This window comes from Tupaia chinensis, unplaced genomic scaffold (genome assembly GCF_000334495.1).
Source record: "Tupaia chinensis unplaced genomic scaffold, TupChi_1.0 Scaffold000096_1, whole genome shotgun sequence".
In the NCBI taxonomy this organism is placed as follows: Eukaryota; Metazoa; Chordata; class Mammalia; order Scandentia; family Tupaiidae; genus Tupaia; species Tupaia belangeri.
This window is the reverse complement of record NW_006159558.1, coordinates 1,546,840-1,572,682: the sequence shown is the minus strand read 5'-3', so window position 1 is coordinate 1,572,682 and position 25,843 is coordinate 1,546,840. Positions and strand designations below refer to the sequence as shown.

At 43.8% G+C, this 25,843-nt stretch overlaps 1 protein-coding gene across 2 annotated transcripts in view; it reads right to left on the bottom strand.

The window, feature by feature from the left end:
• Nucleotides 1–25,843, bottom strand: part of LOC102497482 (catenin delta-2) — a 445,613-nt gene that overhangs the window by 411,148 nt on the left and 8,622 nt on the right. For both annotated transcript variants that reach the window (XM_014585846.1, XM_014585847.1), the window contains exon 2: nt 10,033–10,227. In XM_014585846.1, coding sequence (XP_014441332.1) covers nt 10,033–10,105 — 73 coding nt within the window. In that variant the 5' untranslated portion in view covers nt 10,106–10,227. The remainder of the gene's footprint in view (nt 1–10,032; nt 10,228–25,843) is intronic.

The following is a 25,843-nucleotide window of genomic DNA, read 5'->3' as shown; positions in this document are numbered from 1 at the left end:
CTCTTTCTCTGTCTGTCTGTCACTCTGACTCATAGAATAAGTAAATAAAATATTTAAAATATTCAAGAGTCAATGTAACCATCTTTATCTTCATTTATCTTCCATGGGAAGAGGCACTGAAGGTACTGATGGACTCATTGTATTGAGGATCTTGTTTCTCTCATGAGAAGAGGAGAAACTGAAAGCCTCAGAAGAGTTCAAACATGCTTACAACGTTGGTTCCCAAACTAAATATGAGCTTGTATGTAAGAATATATTATAGATGTGTTTCGGAGAAAATGATGTAAAGTTCTATCTTTTAAAAGTCTTCATAATTTTTTTCTTATTATTTATCTCAAAAAGTTTAAAAATGAAAAATCATCATTAGGTCCTCACAATATAAATGAACAGAAACAAACTAGTGATGAACAGAAATAGAATTTTCTGCCATATTCCGCAGTTGCTTCTATTCTATTAACACTCATCATGTACAGTGTAATGGACTTCACAGACTTGTTTATTTTTGCTCCATATTATCTATAGAATAACACAAAGAGCCATTTGTAGAATCTGGTATAAAATTTAGAAATGTCAGTAAGTTAGATGAAATAGCAATGAAACGACTCGCATGTTTAGTCCCACACACATACGCTTTTGCACCCATGGGTAGAGAACTCAAGGCTGTGCACTTAGATTTCCCTTGACTTCCTCTGTGCATGATGGGCATCACGTGGATGATGAGGATGATTGTCGAGTCACTCTTTATCAACAATCCAAGAATATTGTAGCTTTTTATTTATTTATTTTTTTTTGGCCAGAGGGCATGCACACTTACTGGAGAGACAGAGAGAGAGAGAGAGAGAGAGAGAGAGAGAGAGAGAGAGAGAAAGTACCTCCCCTGGGGGGGAATGGCTATTCCACAATCCCTCCTCAGGTTTTCTGGGCATGCATACACACATGCCTGACATGGTTTTCAAGCAGCAGTGCCCAGGATTCAAACTGTTCACTTGGCCATGTGGGATCCAGCTGCCTTAACTAACAGGCCATGAGCTGGATTCATTATAGCTTTTAATGGGGAGGCCTAGGTTGCCTGAAGATGAGGAAAATGTAATAATACATGCTGTACTTATTTTCCTCCTGTTCCAGCTATGTTATGCGCTTACACACACTATTTTATTTAATGTTTACAACAGCCTAGGTAGAGATATTATTACCTAATAGTCACTCAGTAGTTCACAGTGAGCAGTTCAAGTTCAGAGTCAGCAGGGCTGAGATTAAAACCATGTGGCTGACTCTGGGGCCCATGTAGTTACCCCTCAGGCTCCCTAATGGGCACTAGACGGAGGGTGGCCTGCACATTCTGAAGTGTAATATGGTTGGCAGAAATGAAGACTAAAAATTAATGTGATATGCTGTGTATCTCATTAAATCTCTGTTGGCTACACAATCTGCTTTGCTTTCATCTTCCCCAGAATCTATTAGGTCATCGGGAGAGTCATAGCATATTTTTCTGTGCCAAAATGTGTCATGACTTTCCCCATGACCCAATATATTGTGATTTTCTTTGGCTTCTTCTCAGATGTTAGCAAAATCTCCTTCGATCGAAGACAGAATGGAACCAGATGGAGGTCGCTGGATAAAATGTTCCCTATCCATGAGAACAGGTGCTGGGTATGTAGTGGACACACTTCTATTACCTGGGGTGGGATGAAGGGACTGAGCAAACTTGTCACAGGACAGGAGAGGAAGGTGACCAGAGAGGGTGTGATGGGCAACGTGAGCAGGTGTCCTGGTGCCTGTGTGTAGAGAGCCAGACGGACACATTCTTCATGTGGCTTTGGAGGAGGTCTAACAAGGTGGACACAGAGCTGAGTGCAATAATTAGTTTATTAGTGCGCAGGATGAGCACTTGAAGGAAAAATAATTGATGCACCTTCTTAAAGCCCTTGGCGAATTTAAAGTACTTGGCAATATGTGGTTGTGCTGTAAAAGGTATATCCAGTGGCCATCTGCTGATACAAAGCCCCCAAAGAAACTCTGAGGAAGCTTCATATAAAGTACCTTAATTGGCTGAGGCCCTGAGAGTTAGGGACATAGCCTGGAACCTGATGGATTTGGAACCATGGTGCTGGGACCCTTTTTATCTTTAAAAACAAGCATTTCCATGTCAGTATAAACTATGCCATGATCTTGACCTATTCATTTTTTCTATACATTTGCATGGACTATAAGTCATATAAATACATCTTAGGGCCTCTGAACTGATTATTATTTTTCAAAAAATTATTTATGTAATTTTATTTATTATCATTATTATTTTTAAATTTTGCTCTAGGGCATGGATGCTCACAAGAGAGAGTAAGGCTCCAGAAAGTGAGAAAGCAAGTCACCAGGTCTGGGACTTGAACCACGGTTGGCCATGTGGGAGTTCAGTGCTTTAACCACCATGCTACTTGTTGGTCCCCTGAGCTGATTATTTTAAGTGACAAAGGATGTTTACTATTGAGCACAGGCTCTGCTACTCAGTAATTACAGTTCTACAGCAGTTCATCTTTTTGTTCTGTCTCATGTATTCCTAAGTTTCAGCTTTTAATGTTATATGAAGTCCTATTCTGTGCTCAGTTGAACTCTAACCTTTGGTTTTTATTCTTTTCAACATTGGTATGCTTATTGATGTAACTTAAAGTATGAGGTGACATGGCCTGGGGAATTGCAGTGGATCTTCCAAGATGAGGCCGACTATGTCATTTATCTCCATGTGTATTCTGGATGTCATTGGCCAACATCGGCTCATCATTCAATTGTACAACATTATAATCGTTATATAGTTTGGAATTTAACAATGAATTGTCCTACTAGTATATACTCTGTCTTCGTCTGTCATTAGACTTTCTATTTACACCACCTTAAATGAACTGATACAGGTAAGCATCTGAAAATCCTTTCTGGTTTTAAGATAAAATTTATCAATGAGATCATTTAAAATTTCCACTTAGGTAATAATGTGCCCCTGACTTTTTAGACTAAAAAAAAAAAAAGGAGAAATTTTAAACTAAGGATATTACGGAAGATCTTATTTGACTTACCCAGTTGGAAGCACTCTTTTTATTTTTTAAATTACCTGAGGGTACATGTGCTCCCCAAAGAGAGAGGGAAAGCACGCCCTAGCGGGGCGTGGTCATGCTGCCATTCCTTCCTGCATTTCTCTTTCTAATCCTGCTCAGGATTTGGAGCAAGTCTATACACACACCTGGTATGTTTTTCAAGTTTCCAGGGCTGGAATTCAAACTATAGTTAGAGCTGGGATTCAGCTCTCTTAACCACTAGGCCATGGAGTTGGCCCCCTTAAAACACACTTGTTTTTATAGTTTGAAGTAACTACATTGGATAAATAATAAAATGTTAAGGTTTGTGGATTTAAATGATGATCTTAAAGTGTTTTGATAGTACGGCTATTATTTATATGTTAGTGGATAATATTTATAAAAATTTAGGAATGTGAATGTCCTATGTATCCTCTATAACTTCATCAGACACTAGTTATTCTTGCAGATAATAGTTTTGTTGTTGTTGTTGCCATAAAAGGCATATGCTCACCAGAGAAAGACAGAGAGGGAAAATGAAAAATCACTCCATGTGGGGGTTGGCCACACTGCAATCCCTTCTCCCATTGTCCTCTCAGGATTTGGGGCATGCATGTATCCGTGCCTGGTGTGATTTTTAAGTGGCAGGTTCTGGGCTTCAAACCATGGAATCAGCTATGAGATCGAGAGCCTTAACATCACACCACCTGTTGGCCCCAATAATTAAGTTTTTAAAAACGACTTTTCCCCCATGTTCAAGTATTTTCACCACATTCTTTTTTCTTTCTATCTTGCAATACCTGTCAACCTCAAGAAAATAGCGTGTTTTCTCCTTACGACAGGTCTCTGATAATTCCTCCTTTACTACAAGCGGACACACGCCTGACACAAAGCTGGTTCTCACCGCTCCCTGGAACCACGTTTATCCAAAGGAAACTCACGGGACTCAACTAGCACTGCAGCAGATGCTGGCCACTTTTACCAGTTTATAAAGATGTGTTTAGGGGGTTGTCAGTGTCAAGCGTTTGTATTGATCTAATGACGCCTGAGTTGACAGACATTCATATGTTTGAGTTTGAAATCAAAATTTATGTTAGTTTGTGCTTAATAGACTTGACCATAGAGCAAATGCATGAGGCATACACTTTTGTCATTTTGCTGCATTCCTTATTGTACAAACTCTAGTTTTGACAAGCTTCAACCCAGATGAAACGTATGTTTTATCTAAATAGACACTTTGGATAAAATTGTGCCTCTTTAAATTTGCATCATGCAGGAGGTAAATACTGGCGTCCCTTGATCGTCCTGTAAAAGCGAGCCTGCCACTGCTGCTGTTGTCACTCCCAGCTGCTTCCCTGCCCGGGAGTCCCACGCTCCACCTCCCCCATTTACTGGCAAGAAAGGCGAAGCTGTAATGACTGGTGATGGGCACCCTTTGGGGCCCTTGCTAACCAGGGACTCCCTCTGACTCACAAAGTGACCCTTGCACCTGCTCATAGCCACCACCTCCCTTGGGACGCCATGCGAGCTCTGTCCTCAGGCAGGTGGGCAGCAGCTGGACTTTTTGCCCACTTCCCTTCTCACAGCACATCGAGGGCCTGGGAAGCATCTGGGGCCGTCCTCAGAACCCGCACCCCTCTGCTCCCCCGGAGTGAGAGAGAAACTCCTGCAGTGACTGGGCATGCCTGGGTGCAATGGCGCCCAGTCAGAGTGTGGGTGGGAGACCCCGGAAGACCTTGTTTTCTGGCCCAGCCTAGGTCAATGGAGGGCCTTCTCAGCCTCTCACAATGCTGATTCCCATGAGAAGGGTGAGCCTCATCCGTATGTCTCGACTTCCACCAGCATGGAGCCAGGAGAGGTGGAAGTGGGGCTTCGGCACCTGATCCTGGGACACGTATGCTAACATCTGAATACACATGTGTTGTGCTCTAACATCACGGTCAGGTCATGTTTTGGTTTAGGAAAGCCTAGAGGATCTTCTGGAATTCCCAAAGGTGGACTATGGACCTCCCCTGGGTTGGTGTGGGGATTTAAATTGGTCTTCATCTTTGAAAGACAGGCACTGACAGCTTTACGGCAGCCAAGGAACTGCGATGCGGGAGGAGGAGGGAGGAGAAAAGACGGCAGTGGGCTGGGCAGGCAGGGGAAAGTACCTGAGAAATCTCTCTTCAGGCGCCGAAGTTTCGGGAGCGTTCAGCTGTCTCGTCTACAAGGTCCACAATTCTCTGGGCTCCCCTGTGCAGTCCAGCCCACACACCGCTCAGCCCAAGAGCGGCGGATCCCTCAGGTCAGTCGTGGTGTGCAGGGAGGCCCAGGCGTGCGGGCCATGAGGCAGAGCAGGCTGCTTTGGCCTAGGGCCTAGAGTCAACGCCTGCCAGGTCTAGCACAGTACAGCCTCAGCCCTGAACAGTCAAGGCGCCTGTGGATAAAAACGCTGCTCACGCCCCTCCCTCTCTGCGAGGTGCGGCAGGGCGGGGCTGGAGCAGGAGGGCGGGGCGAGTGGAGACCTGGCTGCACACAACACGCACACACGAGTTCCAGCCATCCAGCAGGGAGCCCACGTGTGTTCAGTGTTTTTGTTGCTACTTTGTCCTAGATTTTGTCTGGGACATTCGTTTATCTTTAAGATCCCACCTTCCACTTGCAGTTCCTTTTTCTTATGTTCATAACCTTCCCTGACACTGAACTGAGCACGCTGGAGGACAAGGAGTGGGCTTGACGCTTATTTAGATGCCGCTGCCTGGGGCACAGTGCGTCTTCAGTAGGTATCACTTGATTAACAGAATACAGTTATTAAGCTTCATAGATTAAAACGGATTTTCGTTTTTAAGGATGCTTTTTATACACGCAGGGTCACCAAGCCCAGGATCTCAGCAAGCCTGCTGAGTGTGAAAATTTGAAGGCTGGCGCCACACAACCTGCGTGACTCAGGTGTGAGCTGATGGAGGTCTTTGGGCCTCGGTTTTCTGTTCTGTGAAGGGAGCGGCAACATGACTCCCCTTGCTAGGCTTCTTCCAGGGACCTGGAGTGTGTTACAGCATGCACAACTGTCCCTGAGAGTAGCCAGGCACTGTGTACTCTTGCTACGGTGTGAAACTGCACTGTGGGTGCGTGATGTCATGAACCAGTCACGGAACTGACTGGTAATTCCTGAAGTGTTCAGATTTGCGCCTGTGCTCACCCCCAAGCATTGACCCTTCCAAAGGAAGGAACCGGACTCGATCTCCCGGCCCCGCTCACCCTAAAGCATCACCTGGGTATGCCTTAGGACTGATCTGAAGAAACTCCAGCTGGCCTGTTACTAAAGGGCTGCTCAAGTCACCGTGGCTACCCTCTGAGCTAAGGGCCAGTGGCCTGAATGCTTCAAGTCGAACAGGCCTGGTTAGAACCTGTTCTCTTTTCCCAAGGAATGAGAGTAATTGCCGTGGCCCTGGAAGCCCCTTGGTAGTCTGTGCATGCAACACAGGGGATGAGAAAGATGCCCCCATCCCAAGACGGAGAGCAAACTTAGATTGTTTCTTTACAGCTATTTATACCTATTTTTAAAAATTGTTTCCATGACAGAGAGACAGAACCGCTCATAAGGTGTTGGTCAACTCTGAAATCCACCCCCAGCTTGCCACCAGCCCCAGATCATTCATGCTCAGGGAGGTCTCTGGATTCAAACCAGGACCTTCCCATGTGGGATTGCCTTACAGAGTGGTACAATTCACTGCTGTGCACTGTCTTGCCCCCTATACACTGAGGGTCTACTTTTTCTCTTATACCTATCTTCATGTATATGCTATTCTGGATATAATTTAACAACACTGTCTGATGTCTGTAATTATAAGTAAAATTATACACACACACGCATATTAATGGCACTTTCTCAAACATACAGATTCTGATAGAAACAGCTTCTCAGGACCGTAATGGTTATGTCACTGGACTCCCATGTAGTTCACTGTGGTTTGAGTCCAGGACCTGGCAGCTTGAAATACACCAGACATGTGTGTTTGTGCCCAAAATCTTAAGAGGAGAATGGAGGAGAAGGGATTGTGGTGTGGCCATCCTCCTGGGGAGTAATTCCTTGCTTTCTCTCTGTCTCTCTGGCGAGCACATGCATGCTATAGCAAAAATCTCTTTAAAAACAAACAAAAAGGACAGCTTCTCAGGTTGGGCAAGTGTGAGGACACCCAATGAAAGGGCTTCGGCACAAACACAGCAGGCAGCCGTGTGGGTGTGCAGGTGTGGGCTTTGGCTTCATGCTCAGGTGCTGGAAAGAAGTGGCTCTTCCTTCTCCACTCTCTTCCGAGGAGCCCGCCCGCACTTCTGTAAACATCTGTAGTGCTTTGCAAACCAGCTCATTCCCTCCAGCCTGCCTCAGGTTCATAGGTGCAGCCTGCGATGGGGTCTTGGCTCCCTGGAGGTTGTAGCTTTACCACATTTCTGCCATTGCTCTGACTGGGAAAAGCCCTGGGAGAAACAGGCTTTCCCTGGTAGAGAATTTAGAGGACTCTGCTGCCTCCCTCAGAGAAGGAGAACCACCTGCTTCATCAGCATAGGGCAGCTCTCCGCTGGTGGCTTGGAGCAGGGGTTGGCAAACTTTCCCTGTCAGGGACACACGGTGGACGTTCTCAGTTTTGCCAGCCTCGTGCCATGCCACAGCTCCGCAGCTCTGCCACTGCAGGGTGGTGGCGGCCATGAGGCGTAAATGGGCTGTATGCCAGGAACTTTACTCACGGACACCGAAATTGAATTTTGTGTACTTTTCACATATCACAAAACATTACAGAAACTTCGATCTTTTTCAAGTCATTTAAAAATGTAACAATTGGGCCCCATGGCCTGATAGTTAAGGGAGCTGGACCTAGTATGGGTGACTGTGTGGCTTATAATCCAGACCTGGTGACTGAAAAAACACACCAGGCATGGGAGTATGACTACCTAAAATCCCAAAAAGAGGAAGACATGGAGGAGAGGGAATTGCAGCATGACCATCCCCCAGGGGGTACTTTCTCTCTCTCCCTCTCTTTCTCTATCTCTCTCTGGTAAGAGCACATGTACTCTAGCAAATTTAAAAACAAACAAACAAAACAAAAAACAGTAAATAATTTTAAGAGAGGGGAAAAATGTAAGAGTCATTCTTAGCTCAGGAACCATACAAAAACATGGGCCATTATTTGTCAATCCCTGGATGAGAGAAAATGTTACATTTTTTTTAAAGTGTAAATAAACATCTTCCCTTGTCTGTAATATGACATAGATACATTATATTTTTTCTTATTGGAGCTAATTTTTCATTAAGCCCCCAGAATAGTTAGCCAGAAACAATTCTAAGAGCATATTAATATGGAACAGGAATCAACGTGACCTCTTCTGTTTACAGTTTTTATTCAAATGAGATGGTGTATGCCATCAGGGTTGTTTTCTTCTTTTATAAGGGGAGCATGGAGAGAAAAATCTCCTTAGTTCAGAATGTACAGAAACTAAATGTTGGAGTAGCCCAGCTCCTGACAAGGCGAAGGGTGAGAGAAGGGTGAGAGAAGAATCAATGTGTATACTTTTTCATCTAAATAGAAACACGTGCTATTAACATTGCATGGCCTTCGAGTATTCTATGTCTCTCTTTCTATGACGCAGTGAAATACTGAAATGTAAACATCAATAATCAAGTACGAAAGCTGCTTAGCGTGCCTTGATTTCAAAACACGTAATTTAGCGTCAGGCTGACATTTAGCAAAGCTGCTAAGCTCACAGTGGTCACTGGACACTCCAGTGTCTGAGGATGCAGAGAGCTGCGCCCTGCTCAGGGCCAGAGCACTGTCTTTGTGACATCACAGCCCCTGTTGGGGGAGCGTGTTCATCAGAAAAGGTGGGGAGCACTATCCTGTCTGCAAACCAGCAGCACAACCTCTTCCACTTACTTAACAGTGCGGGGCTTTACAAGTGCCATTTCCAACGTGGTTTTAGTTTTAACAATTTTTTTTTTGAGAGGTTTTTGCTATAGGGTGCATGCGCTTTCCAGAAAGACAGAGAGAGACAGAGAGACAGAAAGTGAGAAATCACCCCCCAGGGAGAATGGCCACGCCACAGTCCCTTCTCCTCGGGATCCTGGGCACGCATGCACATGTGCCTGGCAGGAGTTTAAGCCACCGGGTCTGGAACTCGAACCACAGTCGACTACATGGGAGTCTAGCGACATAGCCATTATGCCAACTGCTGATCCCGGTTATAACAATTTTATAGTGGAGCATTCTCTACCAATTCAATCATGATATCTCAGTTATTATTTTGCAAATGGCTACATATTCTGAAAAACACTTGTTTTTCCTCATGAGGCTTGTAGTTGTGTTTATTCGAAATATGTATTTAATCCAGGAGGGCCAAATAGTTGACTGGACCACATGCGATTGCTTCTATCACACCTTTAAATAATAATCTCATAGGATTGAACCTATCAGAATATAGGAAATTCACTCTAAATTTGTCTTTCAAAATGTACTGTATTGTTAGTAAATATGATTTCCCCCAACCTTGCCAAGTAGATAGACTCTATCATTAAAAAACACTTACCATCATCAGGCAAATGCATTTTATGTCCTGTATAATGACTGTGCTTTCTTGGGGAATTTACATTCATTAAGTAAGTTAGTAATGATATATAAAGCATTAATATTTCTTCTATCGCTTTTTCTGTGTGGCAAAATGTGCTTACAGTCCCTACTGTAAGCCCACATTCTGTCATTCATAGTATTCCCATGGAGCTGAGGTGGAGTCACATTCTGTTTCCGCCATCATTGTCACAGAGACTGATGAGAAAGGCAGGTCGTAGGCTTATGAGGAGAGTGGAGTGGACACACAACTGCATGTGCACACATGCGTGTACACACACACACACACACACCTTTCATTTTGGAGGATTATATAAGCTAGGAAGCAGGCCTGCCCCATGGACAGGCCACCCAGCAGAGACTTGAATACACACCTGTGCTCGTGCGGTAGGTGCCGGTGTGTGTTGGTGGCAGAGGGTCCCCCTGGCTCTGGCTGAGACTCCTCATAGGGGGCTTTTGATAGACGCGGTCTTCATAGATGGGGTCTATGTGGTGCTCTGGGGACTGCAGGGCCCGCAGCTCTGGGCCCAGGTGGCCATGCTGGCTGCTGTATGAGGCTCGGGAACCAGCTGAAAGAAATTTACAAGCGACATTAAGGCCTGACTAGCATTCAAACCAAACTTATTTTATCAGAGACAGTATTTTTTTTTTTCACAGAACTGTTGAAATCTGCAGAAAAGCAAATGAATAATGTGAAATGTCAGTGATACATCAAGCCAATCAGCTTATCGGCATCAGCCAGCTGCCTTACTTTGCTCACAAACCTGATCTCACATTAAGGAGGATGTTTCTGGGATAAATCCGCAAGAACAAGAGCAGTGACACGTCATTTTTTCACACCCTCACCACTGTGGCTGGGCTCTTCAGTGAAGGAATTGGGCAGCCAGCCCTCCACACCTCTCACTACCCTACTGTCCTTGTGCCTTAACTTGTACCACAGCAATTGATTTGAATGATGAGCAAACGAATAAGCCGCAATGGCAAAGCCATCTCAGTGTTCCTGAAACATGAACTAGAATTTGTTTCTACGAGCAAAAGTTTTCCCTTGAAGACTGGATATACCAAAATGTTTGGACTTGCAGTAGCCTAACTCCCTGGGAGAAGCAGGTTTTAAAGAAAAAGGTCCCCAGTTACAGCATCCTTTGCTCTGACCTCCAAATGCAGCCATCTACACTTAGCCTGCCCTCTCTCTGAAAAAGGTATATGCTTGGGAACCAGCAGTTAGCGTAATGGCTATGTTGCTGGATTCCCACATAGTCGACCGCGGTTCGTGTCCCGGACCCGGTGGCTTAAAACTCACGCCGGGCGCATGTGCGTGCGTGCCCAAGATCCCGAGGGGAGAATGGAGGAGAAGGGATTGCGGCGTGACCATCCCCCCTGGGGGGTGATTTCTCGCTTTCTGTCTCTATGTCTCTCTCTGTCTGTCTGGCGAGCGCAAGCGCCCTATAGTGAAAATCTCTCCCCCCCCCAAAAAAAAAAGGTATATGCTTGTCGCTAACCAGCTTAATTTCTCAGTTGAGACTGTTGTCACTTGTTGGTTTTGTAGCATTTGCAAATCCTCATTTGTGTCATCTAATTGCACAGCTGGGAAGAGGTGCTACTTTAACAGTGCTGTGGGCCAGGAGCCCATGAGGATATCTCAGAAAGAGGGACACCTCAGCACTGCAGCAGCAGATGTCCATGAGGCCAGGAGGTTGCACCGGTGACAGAAGATGTCAGTAGAGCCCAGTGTTTCCTCCCAGGCCCAGTCACAGCTGCTGGGGCAAAGGTGCCAGGGCCATCTCTGTGGGCCAAATGGGATGGATGTGGGGACATCGAGGAGAGGAGGCCCTACCCACGAGGAGCAAGTGACCTGGCAGGGACCAAAGCAGACCAGAGATGATTTCAGGAGCCACCCTTCAGCTATATCCCCCAAACTAACAACTATATGACACAGTGGGATTTAACTGCCAACTACCTCTCCACAGTCCCACTTTGGAGTACTCTGTTCCAGCCTAAAGTGACCATCTGTTAGAATTCCTTGATCTTAGGGACCTTACCAGAGGCCACTTTAAAAAAATATTTAAATTTATTTACTATTATTTTTAAACTTTACAGAGGATATCTCACTAACCAGAGACAGAGAGAATGAGAAAACAAGTCACCAGGTCCAGGACTCAAACCATGGTGGGGCATGTGGGAGTCCAGTGCTTAACCATCATGCCACCTGCTGGTCCCAGTAGTGGCCACTTTTAAAGCCAATGTCTTCAGATGTCAGGGACTAGATGCTTATTCCGAAACTCATGACCTGAAAAACTAAATATTCTTCTCTAGTATATTTGAGGAAAAAGCCATGCAAAGGTTTGGAAATTGCTGAGAGCTAAATTGTTTTACTGGTGTATTTAGCACAGCCTGCTTTAAATTTAATAAACAGAAAACAGCATTTCTGAGTGATCAGGATAATGTTGAGAGCTCTATAAATTCAACATTAATAAAAATCACTGAATGTTTTGAGGAAAGGGAAGGAATGGGGCAGGCAAATGCCTTACCTTTCCTTTGCTACTAATTACATAAATTCCAATGTAGATTGCATTCAGATGAATGATAGATCTGAAATAACTATTTTGCATAATTAGGTTCATTGCATCTGATTTATCAAATGCCAACATCTTACTGAATATACTCTCCAGCTTGTATTTTCCAAGAATATGTTTAAATACAATATGCATTCCTACTGTCAATTCTTACTCCTGGAGGTTTTGATAACACGTTAAAGATTCAAACATTTATGTTGATAATCATTACATATAAATGTTGCAGAATTCACTAACAGTTATCCATCACTGGTAGATTTAGAGTTGTAAGTTTATCACTATTCCTTTATTTTGTGATCTGACAAATATGAAAAAAATGTGACCAGCTCACTGGCCTACTGGCTCAAAGACCAGATCCCACTGGCTGACTGAGCAGGTCTGCATGACCACGCCCCATTAGGGGTGCTTTCTCCCTCTCCCTCCCTCTCTGTCTTTGATGAGCACATTCACCCTCTGGGAGTGGGATGAAGCCACAGAATGAGGGACAATGAGAAGTCTTGCTGAACTTCTAGGTGGTAACATGATCTTTCAGCAAATGTAAAAATCTTCTTTTTTTAAAGAATTATTTATCTACTCAATTCCATTTGTTATTATTATTTTTACATTTGACCAGACAAAGACACACACACAGAGAGAGAAAGGGAAAGTAAAAAAGCAAGCTGCCAGGTCCAGGACTTGAACCGCGGTCAGCCATGTGGGAATCCAGTGCCTTTAATCACCAAGCCACCCACTGGCCCAAAAATACTCTTATTTTAAGCATCTACTTTGCATTAGGTAAGTTTTATTAGTACCATAAATGAATAAGAGTCCAAGACAAGAAGCAAAACTCTTAGGGTAAATTCTACCTCTGTGGGTGTGGACTTTCAATGTGCAGATATTAATAAAAATTATGCTAATAAAATGATCACATATTCGAAGGGTATATGTTGTGGTTTTTTTTTTTTTTTTTTTTTTTTTTTCCTTTGCAAATGCTCTCGGTAAAGCTATAAGTTCATGCTGTTTCCCTATGGAGGCACTTGTGCAAAACACTGTAGCATATTGAAGCATTATGCATAGCAGGGAATGAGACCAGGCATTGTAAAAAGAGCATTGTTAATAGTCCTTTGTATCCATTGAGATCAGGTTTCAGTTGGTCATCTATGGGCACAATTATGGACAAGACAGACAGAGGGACGCGGGAGAAAGAAAAGAGGCCAAGGAGTGGAAGGTCAGAAGTGCCACCGCTGGGATTCGTGTGCTCCCACCCTTGCTCAAAGAGAATGAATCAGATCCACACCAAACAAAACCTATTTTAGTTGGGGCAATATCAAGGAAAAAATTCTCACACAATTTCTCCTGGGAATATGCTCCAACATTTCACTAGATGGTGTACGTATTTGCTGATTCAAAGAAAATGTGCTTCCCTTGAGCAGTAATTTTCTTTTTCCATTACGGTCTATTGGACAGTGAGTTGCAAGCCTCGCACTGACTCAGAACACCGTTCATGAGTTTTTATGTCTTTGCCAGGAGCTGGAACTATGTTCTCATGATGCGGAAAAACGCTGGAGAAAATGTGACTTTGTCCAAAATGCCACAATGTCAAGGCCAAGTGTTCTCGCCAATTATGCTGATGGAGGACAACCCTGGGAACCTGACCTTGACTAGGCCACGGGTTCAGAATCACAGAATGGCAAAGTGCAACTGAAACGTGGGTGGGCCCAAGAGGAAAGGGGAAGCCGACCCAGAAGCCAGACCAACTGCACGGACAGTTTGCACTGCTACTGCAGCCAGATGTCCTGTCCTGAGAGTGTCCCACCTGCTTCTACAGAGCATTCCACCAGCAAAGCCTGCGACAGCGCCCACAATTCAACACTGATATTTCAATTCTGTCACGTGGTTTTGCTTTTCCTATTTGTCTTCTTCACACTCAAAGTTGGACTTGAGAGAGCTCAGGCACTGGGATTCTTCATATATGATGTGTTTCTGAAAAGTGTTTGAAGACTCATGTCTGAAATGAACATTTGGTTTATGGGCTATCGGAAACCTTGTGACACAGGGGTGAGAAAGGATGTCAGAGTCTCCCCGCATGTGCTCTGCTCGGGTCATGGGTCCTGCAGGTCCTAGAGGACCATGGAGAACTGACAAGCTGATCTAGGGCTGGACTGTGGGTAGCTGCTATACAAGAGCTACCATGTGTCTTGGGACCTCAGAGCCATCTCTTCATTGCCACTAGGGCCGACTTGAATCTAGGAGGGTTGCGAGCTAAGTGGCTCCGGATCACTGGCTGTGGTGCTGCTGCAGGGAGAGAAGAAGAGTCAGTCCTGTGGCAGAAAGGGATGTATGGATCCAGGGACTTAGGGAGGTGGCAGTGTGGACACTGGAGAATGGAGGGGCATCAGACTTTGGCTCTCCCTGGCTTCTGTTTGCACCCTTACTCCATGACTGCCAGTAACATGGACAGCTACTATGAAGAAGTCTGAAACCGTGGCTCGCGTTTCATTCTGCACACGACAGGTGGCTTTGGGATGAGATGTATAATGTTCAACAGATTGAGGTAAACAGAAATAGCATCGAAAGTAGTCATTTCACTTGTGCCAGTTTTGTGCCAGTTTTGCTCAAATAACTTGAAATGAGAAACCATGAATTGTGCCCCAGATCTGTCTCGAACTAGTTGGGTGAACCAAGGCAAGTCACTGAAGCTCTTTGATCCCTACTTTCCTAAAGTGTAAACACAGAGATAATGATATTCACTTACACAACATGGGATTGTTGGAGGATCAAGACCAGAGAGAGCATGTGAAAAAGTCCTGAGCGACTAATAAAGCAACATAAAAATCGCTGTTCTTGTGACATTTGATGTGAGTCACGAAATGATGTCACCTCATGCATATATAATACATCTTTTGATTTGACAAAAATAAAATAAAAACTAATATAAACTGTCCACATTTCAAAAATGATGTTGAAGCTTAATTTTGAAATATTCTAAATGATGAAGATTCTTCTAATTTTGTGAAATACTGCAAAACAATATGGTTTTATTTTCTTAAATAAAAACCTTAAGTTTCTTTCTAATGGATAACTGCAAAGAATACAGGGATGAATTAAGTCAAAAGGGCAAGAAAATATTGAAAAGTCCATGCAAAGGTAGAATCCAATTAAAAAAAAATTCCTATAGGGTGTGTGCACTTGCCAGAGAGAGAGGAGGGGAGGGGAGAGAGAGAGCGGCAGCAGTCTCCAGGGGAGATGGCCCATTACAGTCTCCTCTTCTCCAAGATAAGGGTTCTTTTATTTCTATTTTATTTCTATATTTTATGGTTGATAACCCTTTAAGGCAAAGTCATCTGCTTTATAAAAGAAAGAAACTTTTGAATGTTTTTTTAAATTTTGATATATTAACATTTGGTTAAGGACTGCCATTAAATTGGTCTCCTTCAAATTTGGCATCTTATTTAAAATGCTCGTTCTCAAGGAACTGAGGAGGAAAAATGTTAAAAAAGCCTCTACCTGACATGGCGGTCTTGTGGCCAGAGCAGACAGACTGGATGTGTTCATGATTAGGTTGCAGAGAGAAGTTCATTCTTTCTCTCTCTCCCTTTCTCTTTTTTCTTTTTAAAATTTTGCCAGAGGGAGTGTGTGTGAGAAAGAATCGCCCATGGGGAATGGTCTTCGGCACCCCTTTCTCCTTTTCTCCCTCCTTTGGGGATTTTAGGCACACTCGCTTGGTTTGTTTCTCAAGCCATCAGATCTGGGACTCGAACCATGTGGTCAGCCATGTGGATCCAGCCACCTTACACCATGCCACAGGCTGGACCAGTTCTTTATATTCTAAAATAAAAACTGTCTTCCAAAAAAAAAAAAAAAGGTATGTATTTCTTATGTTATGAAAGAAAGTTCAAAATAAAATCTAGGAATTCAAGTTTTCAAAAATTGTGCTCATGTATCAATATTTATTAACTAAACTGCATCTTTGAGGAAGAACTTCTCCAGAGAAGAGTGGAGCTTGGAAGAAGAGCAGACTTTTCCCTCTCAGATCTCTCTGTCCACTCCTCTTTTGCAGGGGCATGCTATTCCTGATTTCAGAGGTACGTTCCCTGCCACGGGAGGTCATCTGTAAGCGACACTTAAGGGGCAGCGTGGCCTGTGCAGAGATAGCCTCTGCTCTGTGACAGCTGACTGCCTTGAAATTGTTATTTTGTGGACTTTCAACCTCTTGAAAACTCCAGCTTGCTATGTTATCATTAAACTCCAGGAGAAAAAAAAAATGGTATCAGCATTAACACTTTTGGAAATACAAAAACGAACATAATTTTGGCTAACATTATCTCATAAACGTACACTAGGCAAGTGGATGAAAGATGGAAATATTATATCTTAGGTCTGAGGACCACCTCACAATAAGAAAACTTCTCACTCAGAAAGGCACACTGAGGAAGCTGCACCTCCTTCTGCTGTTTGGGAATATTCATAAAAGTGAGCACGTCTGCATTTTTCATTCTGAACTCTGTACACGAAGATTTGCTTGTTTTATTCTTGATTTTCTCTTTTCACTCAAATCAAAATCCCCAAATCTACTTCTTATTTATATGCTAATTCAGAAATTAACTTGAGTATTTAATGGACCCCAAAATCTTCCCCGTGTAGGCTGAGTCAAGTCTATGAGCCAAATTTTGCTCACCAGCTATCACTAACTCATTGCAATTCATTTGACACCTTATTTCACATTGTTATAAATATAAAAATACTTGATACATTTCCCATATGGGAAGGGACTTTATTAATTCTTCTGTATTCAGACATGATGAAATTGCACTGAAGACCAATACCTTCAATGTAACAGGCAATCTGATGATATGGAACGATCCTATGATAAATCTATCTTGGGAGAGAAGAGCCTTCCTGCCTCATTTGTTACATAAACCCTTGATTTTCGTATATTATATGTCATATAGCTCTGCTGTTATCACTAATAACTGGAATGCTCCTGTATTCTCGAGCAGCACAAAACACAGAAGGATTTATTCCTCTAACTTTCTTGGTGAGGTTTCCAATAAAATTTTTAAAAAATTATTAAATTGCATTGCACCATTTACTAATTGAATAGTATCATCTACTGGGATTCAAGAACTCTTAAGTGAGAATCATTTAAAGGCCTAAATCCCTGCTCATGACACTATAAGTGGGTCCATGTGAATTTATCCCATACGGGAGCCCATGTTCCTTGCTCACGTTCTTTCATTCTAACCACAACTTCCGTCCCAGCTGTCAGGAAAGCAGGTCGCCTGTCTGCCTGTCTTTGTGAAAGGCAGTCATAAGGAGTGTAATGAGACCATGGTGATGGAGTCTAAGAAGGGATGAGAGCCTGGTGTCTCAGCACTCCCAGGGCAGACCATTTCCATTTTCACTTCCAGGGAAGGTTGTGCTTCCTCGTCTGTAGTGAAATGAGGGGTCTGTTACATGACGACTCCCACACACACAGCTGCAGCCTGAGGAAGGGCCCGTCGGAGCCTACTATCTGAGATGGTATTGGTGTCAGTGAAACACAGGTAGACAGCGGTGGTTTTGCAACTGTCCCCAATCTCTGTTTTTGGCTTCTTATCTCAGGGTAGACAGAGTGCCTCCCAATGCACTGTCCATGTATTTCAGTGTTTCTCCATAGGCCTTGTACATGTCAACGCTCTGAATGGAATGCAGGTCCTGGCTCAGTAGGTTTGAGGGGGGCCTGGGGTTCTGCCTTTCTAAGGAGCTCTGCGGTAATGCTGCTGACCCACAGACTAAGCAGCAGGACACACTGTCCACCTGTGAGTACACATGTGGTCGCTAGAGGACCGTGATTATGGCACCCACCGGAGTTTTGGAGACAGAGCAATGCCACAGTCTCCTCTGCCCTACAAAGAAATCACAAATAGCCTCACCAAATGCATGCGCTGCGGGTGTAGCCCCCGCCCTGGCCCGGGCTCAGCCTGCACACACTGGGATGGCCATGACCATTGGCGGGCATGCTATTGGCTTGATGTGGCCTGCTTCAGAGGGACCAACATTATACATTGGCGCAGGGTGGCTGTGCCCCACACCAGGGGACCAGAAAGGCCTTGGTGAGCCAGCTAGCCAGGCCAGGGTCACTTCTGAGGAGGGGTCATCTTCTTCCTGCCTACAGGAGGGGACTTCGTAGGTGTGGGTGGCCTGGACTGGTTTTGCTGTGACGATGCTGTTTATCTGTTGATTCTGGGGAGGCAGGCATCGGGTTCTCTGAGTAGCTGCAATGCACCCATGTAAGGAAAACCCAGTACATGGGGAGCAGGGCTGCCACTCATCTGGGAGACTTTCTAAACAGTATTGATGCTGGGGTCCGCTCCAGCTAGGACTCAGGGGACAGGCCCAGGGAATGCAATGTCAAACACTGTCTGGCTCTCTCTTAGAAGCTATCCAAGTTCTAGATGGGCAAGGCCAAAGCCGGTAGACTGGAGCTGGATGTGGGATCCCGGGTGGTGTTGTCAAGGTCTGGCCCTCGGCTAGCCCCTTAAGGCCAGAGCTTCAGCACATTTCCAGAAACACCTGTTCCTGAATTTGGGGGAGGAGGCGCCTCTCCTTACAGGGAGATTTAGTTTGTGAGGTTTGCACAAAGGCAGTCATATTGAGAGAGGAAAGTAGGAGATGGTGTTTGCCCAGAGCTCCCCATTCTCCACACTGTAATTTGCTCCTTACTGGGGGATTCCTACAGACAGTGGGACATTTCCTGCCTCCTCATTCCCTTCTTTTCACAGGGCTCTGGAAAAGGCCTTTAGGGTTAGCTCAAGTATGATGTCTGATAGGGAAATCTGTGAGGAGTAACAGGTATTGGGCTGGGGGCTGCTGATGCTCCTTATGGGGTGGGGGCAAGGTGAGTGCTGTGGCAATCACTTGTCTGCGAGCTCCAGGCAGTCTTGCTAAGAATAACTTCGATGTAACCACTGCTATTTGAGTCAAGGTCCAGACTGACGCTGGTGAAAGGGCCCCCAGATGCTCAGTCCAGGCACTCCAAACCCTTCTAGCTGAGACTGGGCAGAATACAAACAGAAGGTGATAGAGAAGTTTAGATTGTAGCATGTTTGCACAGCAGGATAACATAACTTGATTTCAGATGTGAAGCCTCCAATATTTGCATGCAAAGACATTTAATCTGTGAAGGATGATTTTTACCTGGGTGGGGCCTCATATTTGAAATTTGCTTCAAACCCCATCTTCACCCTGTGAGGCACCAACGGGGCACTGCTCTGAGTGAGGTGGGCCAGGAGTCTGGCTCACCTCGACCTTCTTATTGCCCTAATTAACTACGGATGCAAAACAATCTATGATTTGGTGCTTCATTAATTAGTTTCTTCCCAGAGTTTTTAAGGGCTAGTCTCATATTCACACAGATACTCTTCTTTATCAACAAGGGGGATAAAAATTCAATGAGTGCCATTTGATCTCTGGACAGCTGCTTCTCAATACCCTATCAGTGCAAAACTCCAACAGTGCATCTGGAGTCTGGCTTCCAGACCTAATTATTCTGGATAATTACAGATATTGCCATGGAAAGAATCCAGAACAAGGTGCTCCTAATCCATCTTTGTTTTTTTTCTGTTGAGATGCAAAGCAGGCCAGACCTAAAGCCTGAGGCATCACCCGACAGAAGTCTCCATTCTGCTTCCCTGAGCACTGACTGTAGCTGGAGGTGAAGGGAAGCCTGCATTTTTGATTCTGTGACTTCTGCCCATTAAGAGGCACAGATGAAATTCCTAATGTCTAGATAAGGAGAAGAGACTTTACCAGAAAAAAAAAAAAAAAGGACAGACTGGGATATACAATTTTCTTCATAAATTGGTTAAAATATTTTGGAAAAAAAAATGAGTGAACTAGGATATTTCGTCTCAGCATCCTAAACAGGCCTTTTTATTCAGACTCTATTAGACATATCGTAGGCTGACTGTACAAACTCCTTTTCAAAAATTAGACATTCAGTTTTGAAACACAAACCTGGAATGTCTTCTCTCTGCATACATTTTTATTTTTTTAACTGCTCTGTTTCACCAAGACCACAGGGTGGTGTTTGTTATAGTTCCAGTAGAAAAAGACACTACGTACGAACTCGCAACATTAATCTACAGAAAGAAAATGCCAAACTGCGTTACAGGCCAGTCATTCCCTCAGCTTGCATTTTCTAGCTTACGTACGTCAACATTTTACTAACTTTTATGATTTTAGTCACTATATTTGGCATACATAAATTGAGTTGGAGAGAAATTACATTGTCCAATAAGCAATTTTGAGAAGGACTAAAATTTTTCCCGATCCTTTTCCTCCTAAATCCTTCAATAGAGGATTTTTGAGAGAAATTTTTGTTACAAGGCATGTGTGCTTGCCAGAGACAGAGACAGGAAGCGAAAAATCATCCTTCGGGGGGATGGTCACACCACAATCCCTTCTCCTCTCAGGATATTGGGCATGCACGCACATGTGCCCAGAGTGTGGGCCTCGGAGTTGAACTGCAGTCTACTCTGTGGGAGTTCAGCAACAGAGCCATTAAACTATCTGCTGGTCCCAATCCTTCAATATTTTAAAGTTTAGTTACTGGGTTAAATGTATGTATTACATAATAGACATTTGAATACCAGTTAAATTAATTAAAATATTAATGCCCTCATATATGAGGACACACACAATTGAGGAAACTGACCTATTGCTAAATTTCTCCCACCCCGTTTTCCGAATGTCTTTATCTAATGAAGATATTACTGAACTATCAATAGGTATGGTATCCCATTAGTATTAGATATTAGTGGTGCCTTCTTAGCACAGAAAATTGCAAATCAAACACTTCATATTTGTAAGAAAGTATGAAGTTGAAGGGGGCTGTCTGTGGCCTTATGAACAATAGCAATCTGGCTGACTGCTATGGCTGGAATTTCCGATGTTGAAACCCTAACCCCCAATGTGGTGGTATTAGAATGTGGGTTTCTGGGGTGATTAGGTCATGGGGATGAAGCCTTCATGAATGGGATTATTGGCATCACAGAAGAGGACCCAGAGGAACACCTTGCCCCTTCCACCATGAGGACATAGCAATAGGAAACAGACCCTCAGCCGACACCAAACTTGCCAGCACCTTGATGAGGGATTTCGTAGCCTCCAGGAAATAAACTTTCTTTGTTCACAATCTACACATTTATGATATTTTATTATAGAAGCCCACACAGACTAAGACGCCTACACAGCCATGGAGAAGATGGTGATATTATCTCCTAATCAGCTAAGTTTAAGACTGTATGAATATGTGTGTGTGTTTGTGTGTGTGTGTGTGTGTGTGTGTGTGTGTGTATGCATTGTAGAAATGGAAATGTATCTCCTCAAGAGGGCTTTCACATTTTTGGCACATTGCCAGTCCACACACAGACAGCGAAGGCTGCAGTTAAAAACTTCAGGAAATACAGATTATCATCCAAGGCTTCCACCCTGCAATGGCACAGCACCTATGGGCCCAAGAACCATCTAAGAAACCAAAACAGGAAACTGAGGTTATCAAGATACACAATGATAGAAACTCAAGGGGTTTCCTCAACCCCACTACTGGGTCAAAGTCATTACATGCCAATTCTCTACCTGCAGCTTCTTGGGAATGCCCTTCACAGACTAGGCATTCCTGGTTTTGATGATCTTAGTGCCTCTGGGTTAGGTGGAGGGCTGCTAGCTCTAAGCTAAGCCTATGCCATTCTATGGACTGTTTTCTAGGTCTGTCTTAATACTGTAACTGATACCTAGGACAGACTAAGAGCGATCTTCCAAAGAACTGTGAAATTTAATGAACTTATCTTAAAGATTTTCAATACCTGTTGAGCCAGATTTTTCTGTTAACTGCTAGTGATTGCATAACATTTTACTCATGCTGGGGACACTCTGTTGTTTGTGTTCATCCTTTACTCTGTATTAACAATGACTGTTGGTTATCAATGGAATTTAGTAGGCTGACCCACTAGCTAGCTTTACAACACTCGGTCAAACATATTTCCTGAAAATTTACTAGACAAGACTAGACAATGGTGGGGAATGCTGACATCAAGGAGCCCATACGCCCACTTATCAAATGTTCTGCCTTTCTTGATTACAGGAAAATTGAGAGTACTTTATTCCTTGTACCAAAGTCAATTCTTTGGTAATACTCGGTGCAATAAATACTGGGTTGTCAGGAAAGTTATGACACATTTTTTAATAGGAAAACATAGAAAAATGTATCATGTCTTTCCCAATGATATAATATATAGTGTGTGGATTCATTTGAAATTAGACTTTAGAGATTTTAGATACTTCACCTTAATCTACAGTGTTATATGTGTGTACATACGTATGTATATTTATAGTACATATATATATACATGTTTACATCAATATATACATCCATGAGTATGTATTTAGTAAGTTTTGTCATGTTAGAATATATAATAAGCAGTGAATTTTATATCTCATATATACTATCTTTATGAGCTATAATACACATAGCATATACATTCTGTATGATATGGATTACACATATGACAAAGCACAAAACTATGTGAAGCACTGCATTATATATATTATGTATTCATTGCCATTATATTATACAATATATTCTGGTTAATAAAGACTAAACACAGAATAAGCTTTTAGAAATCACCAAAGGCTGTAGTAGGAGGATTTTGATGTGGGTTTGGATGCAAATTCACTTCATGTATGAAGATTTTAACTTATTATTATTATTATTATTTTATTTTTTAGAGATTTTTTTTTTTTTTTTTTTTGCTATAGGGTGTGTGTGCTTACCAGAGAAACAGAAAGTGAGAAATCAACCCCAGGTAGTATGGCCACACCGCAATTGCTTCTCCTCCATTCTCCTCTTGGGATCTTGGGCACACATGCACATGCACCCAGAGTGAGTTTAAGTCACTGGGTCCAGGACTTGAACCATGGTCGACTACATGGGAGTCCAGTAACATAGCCATTAACGCCAACTGCTGGTCCCAAATTAGTAATTATTTAAGGTAACTTGTACATCTACTGAAATGGTTCATCCCCCATGTACTCTGTTGCTTAGGTAAAAAGGAAAAAAATGTTTAAAGCATCATGTTTATTAAGGCAGAATACTGTTCACCCTCATCACTGACCTGACGCTAACAGAGGTGAGCAGCCAGCTCAGACGTCTGTTTGCCTAATTAACTAACGCACACGACCCAAGAGTATTTCTCCCCAGGGCCTGTTGGCTTTTGGTTCAGAGGTGAAGAGCCTCCAGATTGAGATAACCCCCCACCCCCCAAGGTCTGCTTGAGCCAGGCTTCCTCCATCGCTAGGTGCCGTGGCCCCAGGGACACAGTTGTGGTCCATCAGGCTGGGTTCCTGGGTCTCTCTTTTCCACCCTGTTTTTCCTTCTGTGATTCCAGATTGTACCTAAAAGCAGTTTCCCAGTAGAATCCTTTGCTATTGACCATTTATCTGATCTGCAGCTCTGAAGGAAACAAGACTGACCCTGAGCTCAGCAAGAGTAGACCATTGGGCATTCACATGGAGGCCCTCATCCACGTGAAAAAGGAATTTCCCAGTCAGGGGTTCATTCCATAACCAGCTCCATGTTAATCTGCTCCTCAGGACACTCCTCACACCCTCACCTCGATGTCTCAAATCTGCATTCACGAACTCCTGGGACCATTACTCTATAGTGAAAGAGGCCTGTGTCATCCCCCAGAGAATAGATTTAAAACAAACAAAAACCCAAACAAGCCATGGCCTCTTACTTAAAAAAAAAAACGGGGGTGGGGTGGGTAAAAATCTCTAATTGGGTGAACTGTCCCTGCACTTCCAGAATACGGTCAATATCCTCTGGAGTCAGTTCAGGAGATGGTTCTTCACATTAGATTCAGCCTGAATCTCACGTATGTCCCGGCTGCTGTGGGCTCTGCCTTAAACCCGCCAGGGTTCACGGTGCGTGCATATACTCGCTCACAGGGAGAGCGTAACCCCTCCAGCCTACCCCTCATCTTCTAGTCGCTCCCATCATGACTGTGCTTGGGTAAACAACCTCAGACACAGCCTCGTTCAACAACCCTCCCCTGACCCTCCACCTCAGAATCCCCAGCCCTGACCTGCCTCACCCTCCATATCATGGCTGCCCAGTATTACAAGCCACTTCCAGTGGATGTCCTTCTAGTTCGATGAGACTTAAGTCAGAGGGTCCACCTTATTTATATTTGACATATAGCAGTGTGACTGTCTGTAGGAACAAGAGTTATGATGTGTTGAGGTCTTCCTAAGTGGGAGCATGCGAGTACATGATGGCTAGGCATCATCTTGTGTGATCTTGTAATGACTATATTGTCACTGTTGTTGGCCCCACTCTAGGAGAAGCAAGCAGTCTCAGAGACGGCCCAGACAGGCCAAGCATGACTTCACCTCAGAACCTTTGTGCTGGCTGTCCCCTCCTCACCTCAGAACCCTGGCTCTGGCTGCTCAGTCTGTTCCCTCTGACCGGGACATTCCTCCAGATACCCACATGCTTTCCTCCTTCCTTCCTTCAGGCGTTTGTTCCAGTGATACCTACTCACTGAGTGCTTCCCTGGCCCCTCTCCCCTTCTGACATCCCCACCCCATCATCTTTCCCTGTAGCTCTTCTCATGCCTGCCATCTCATCCACACTGGAGAATTAGGTCCAAAAGGATGGGCGTATTGACCTCTGTGATCCACAGGTAAGTGTCTAGTCCCCTGAATAATGTCTGGCACAAAACAGGGGCTCAGTAAATGCCTGCAGAATTGAATGAAACTCTCCAAGGTCACAGAGCTACTCAGTGACAGAACCGAGGTGGCCATCTTCATCTGCCTATCTCCTAAATCTCTTACCCACTACCTTCTGTAGTTCTGGAACTCGGCGGAATACAACTCTTTCTTCCCATCTGCAACTGAACTCATTACTCTCTCATTTTTCTGTCCCTATATGTTGAAATCATTCAGACCCTTTAAGACGTGTGCCCACATCCGGAGTGAGCCCCACTGTCTCTGCTTGCAAGCCGGCTGTAGGGGTCTTTCTTCCCCAGGACTTCTCTTCAGTGTCCTTCCAGTTAGTATGTGCTGTTTCCTGGGAATCATGTTTTCCTCTATTTCATGCTGTTGAGCTGAAATACAACCCCCCAAAACTAACCTTCTACACGAGAGTACATAGGAGATGGATTTTTCCGAGTACCTGCAAGTCTAAAAATACTTGATTCTCCCTTTATAATGGATAATTTGGCTAGGTACAGATTTTAGGAGGAAAATTATTTTCCCTCTGAACTTTGAGAGCATTACCTCATTCGTCTTCACCATCCAGTATTACAACTGCTGTCAGGTGGAGCCTGTTTTATTTCTCTCCAAAGGCTTTCAGGTCCCCTTTTATCTTGGTGCTTTGAAATTTCATGATGCGTAATATGGAATATTTTCTATTCCAAGCATAAGGTATTTCCTATAACAGAGCATGCCTCTCAGGGCTGAGGGATTTTTCTGTAGGGCTTCTTTGATAATTTGCTTCTCTTCTCTCTTTCTGAGACATAGCAATATGTTGGATCCCTGGGTCTTTGTGGCTTTTATTGCATTATTCTCATATTTTCTGTCTCTTTCC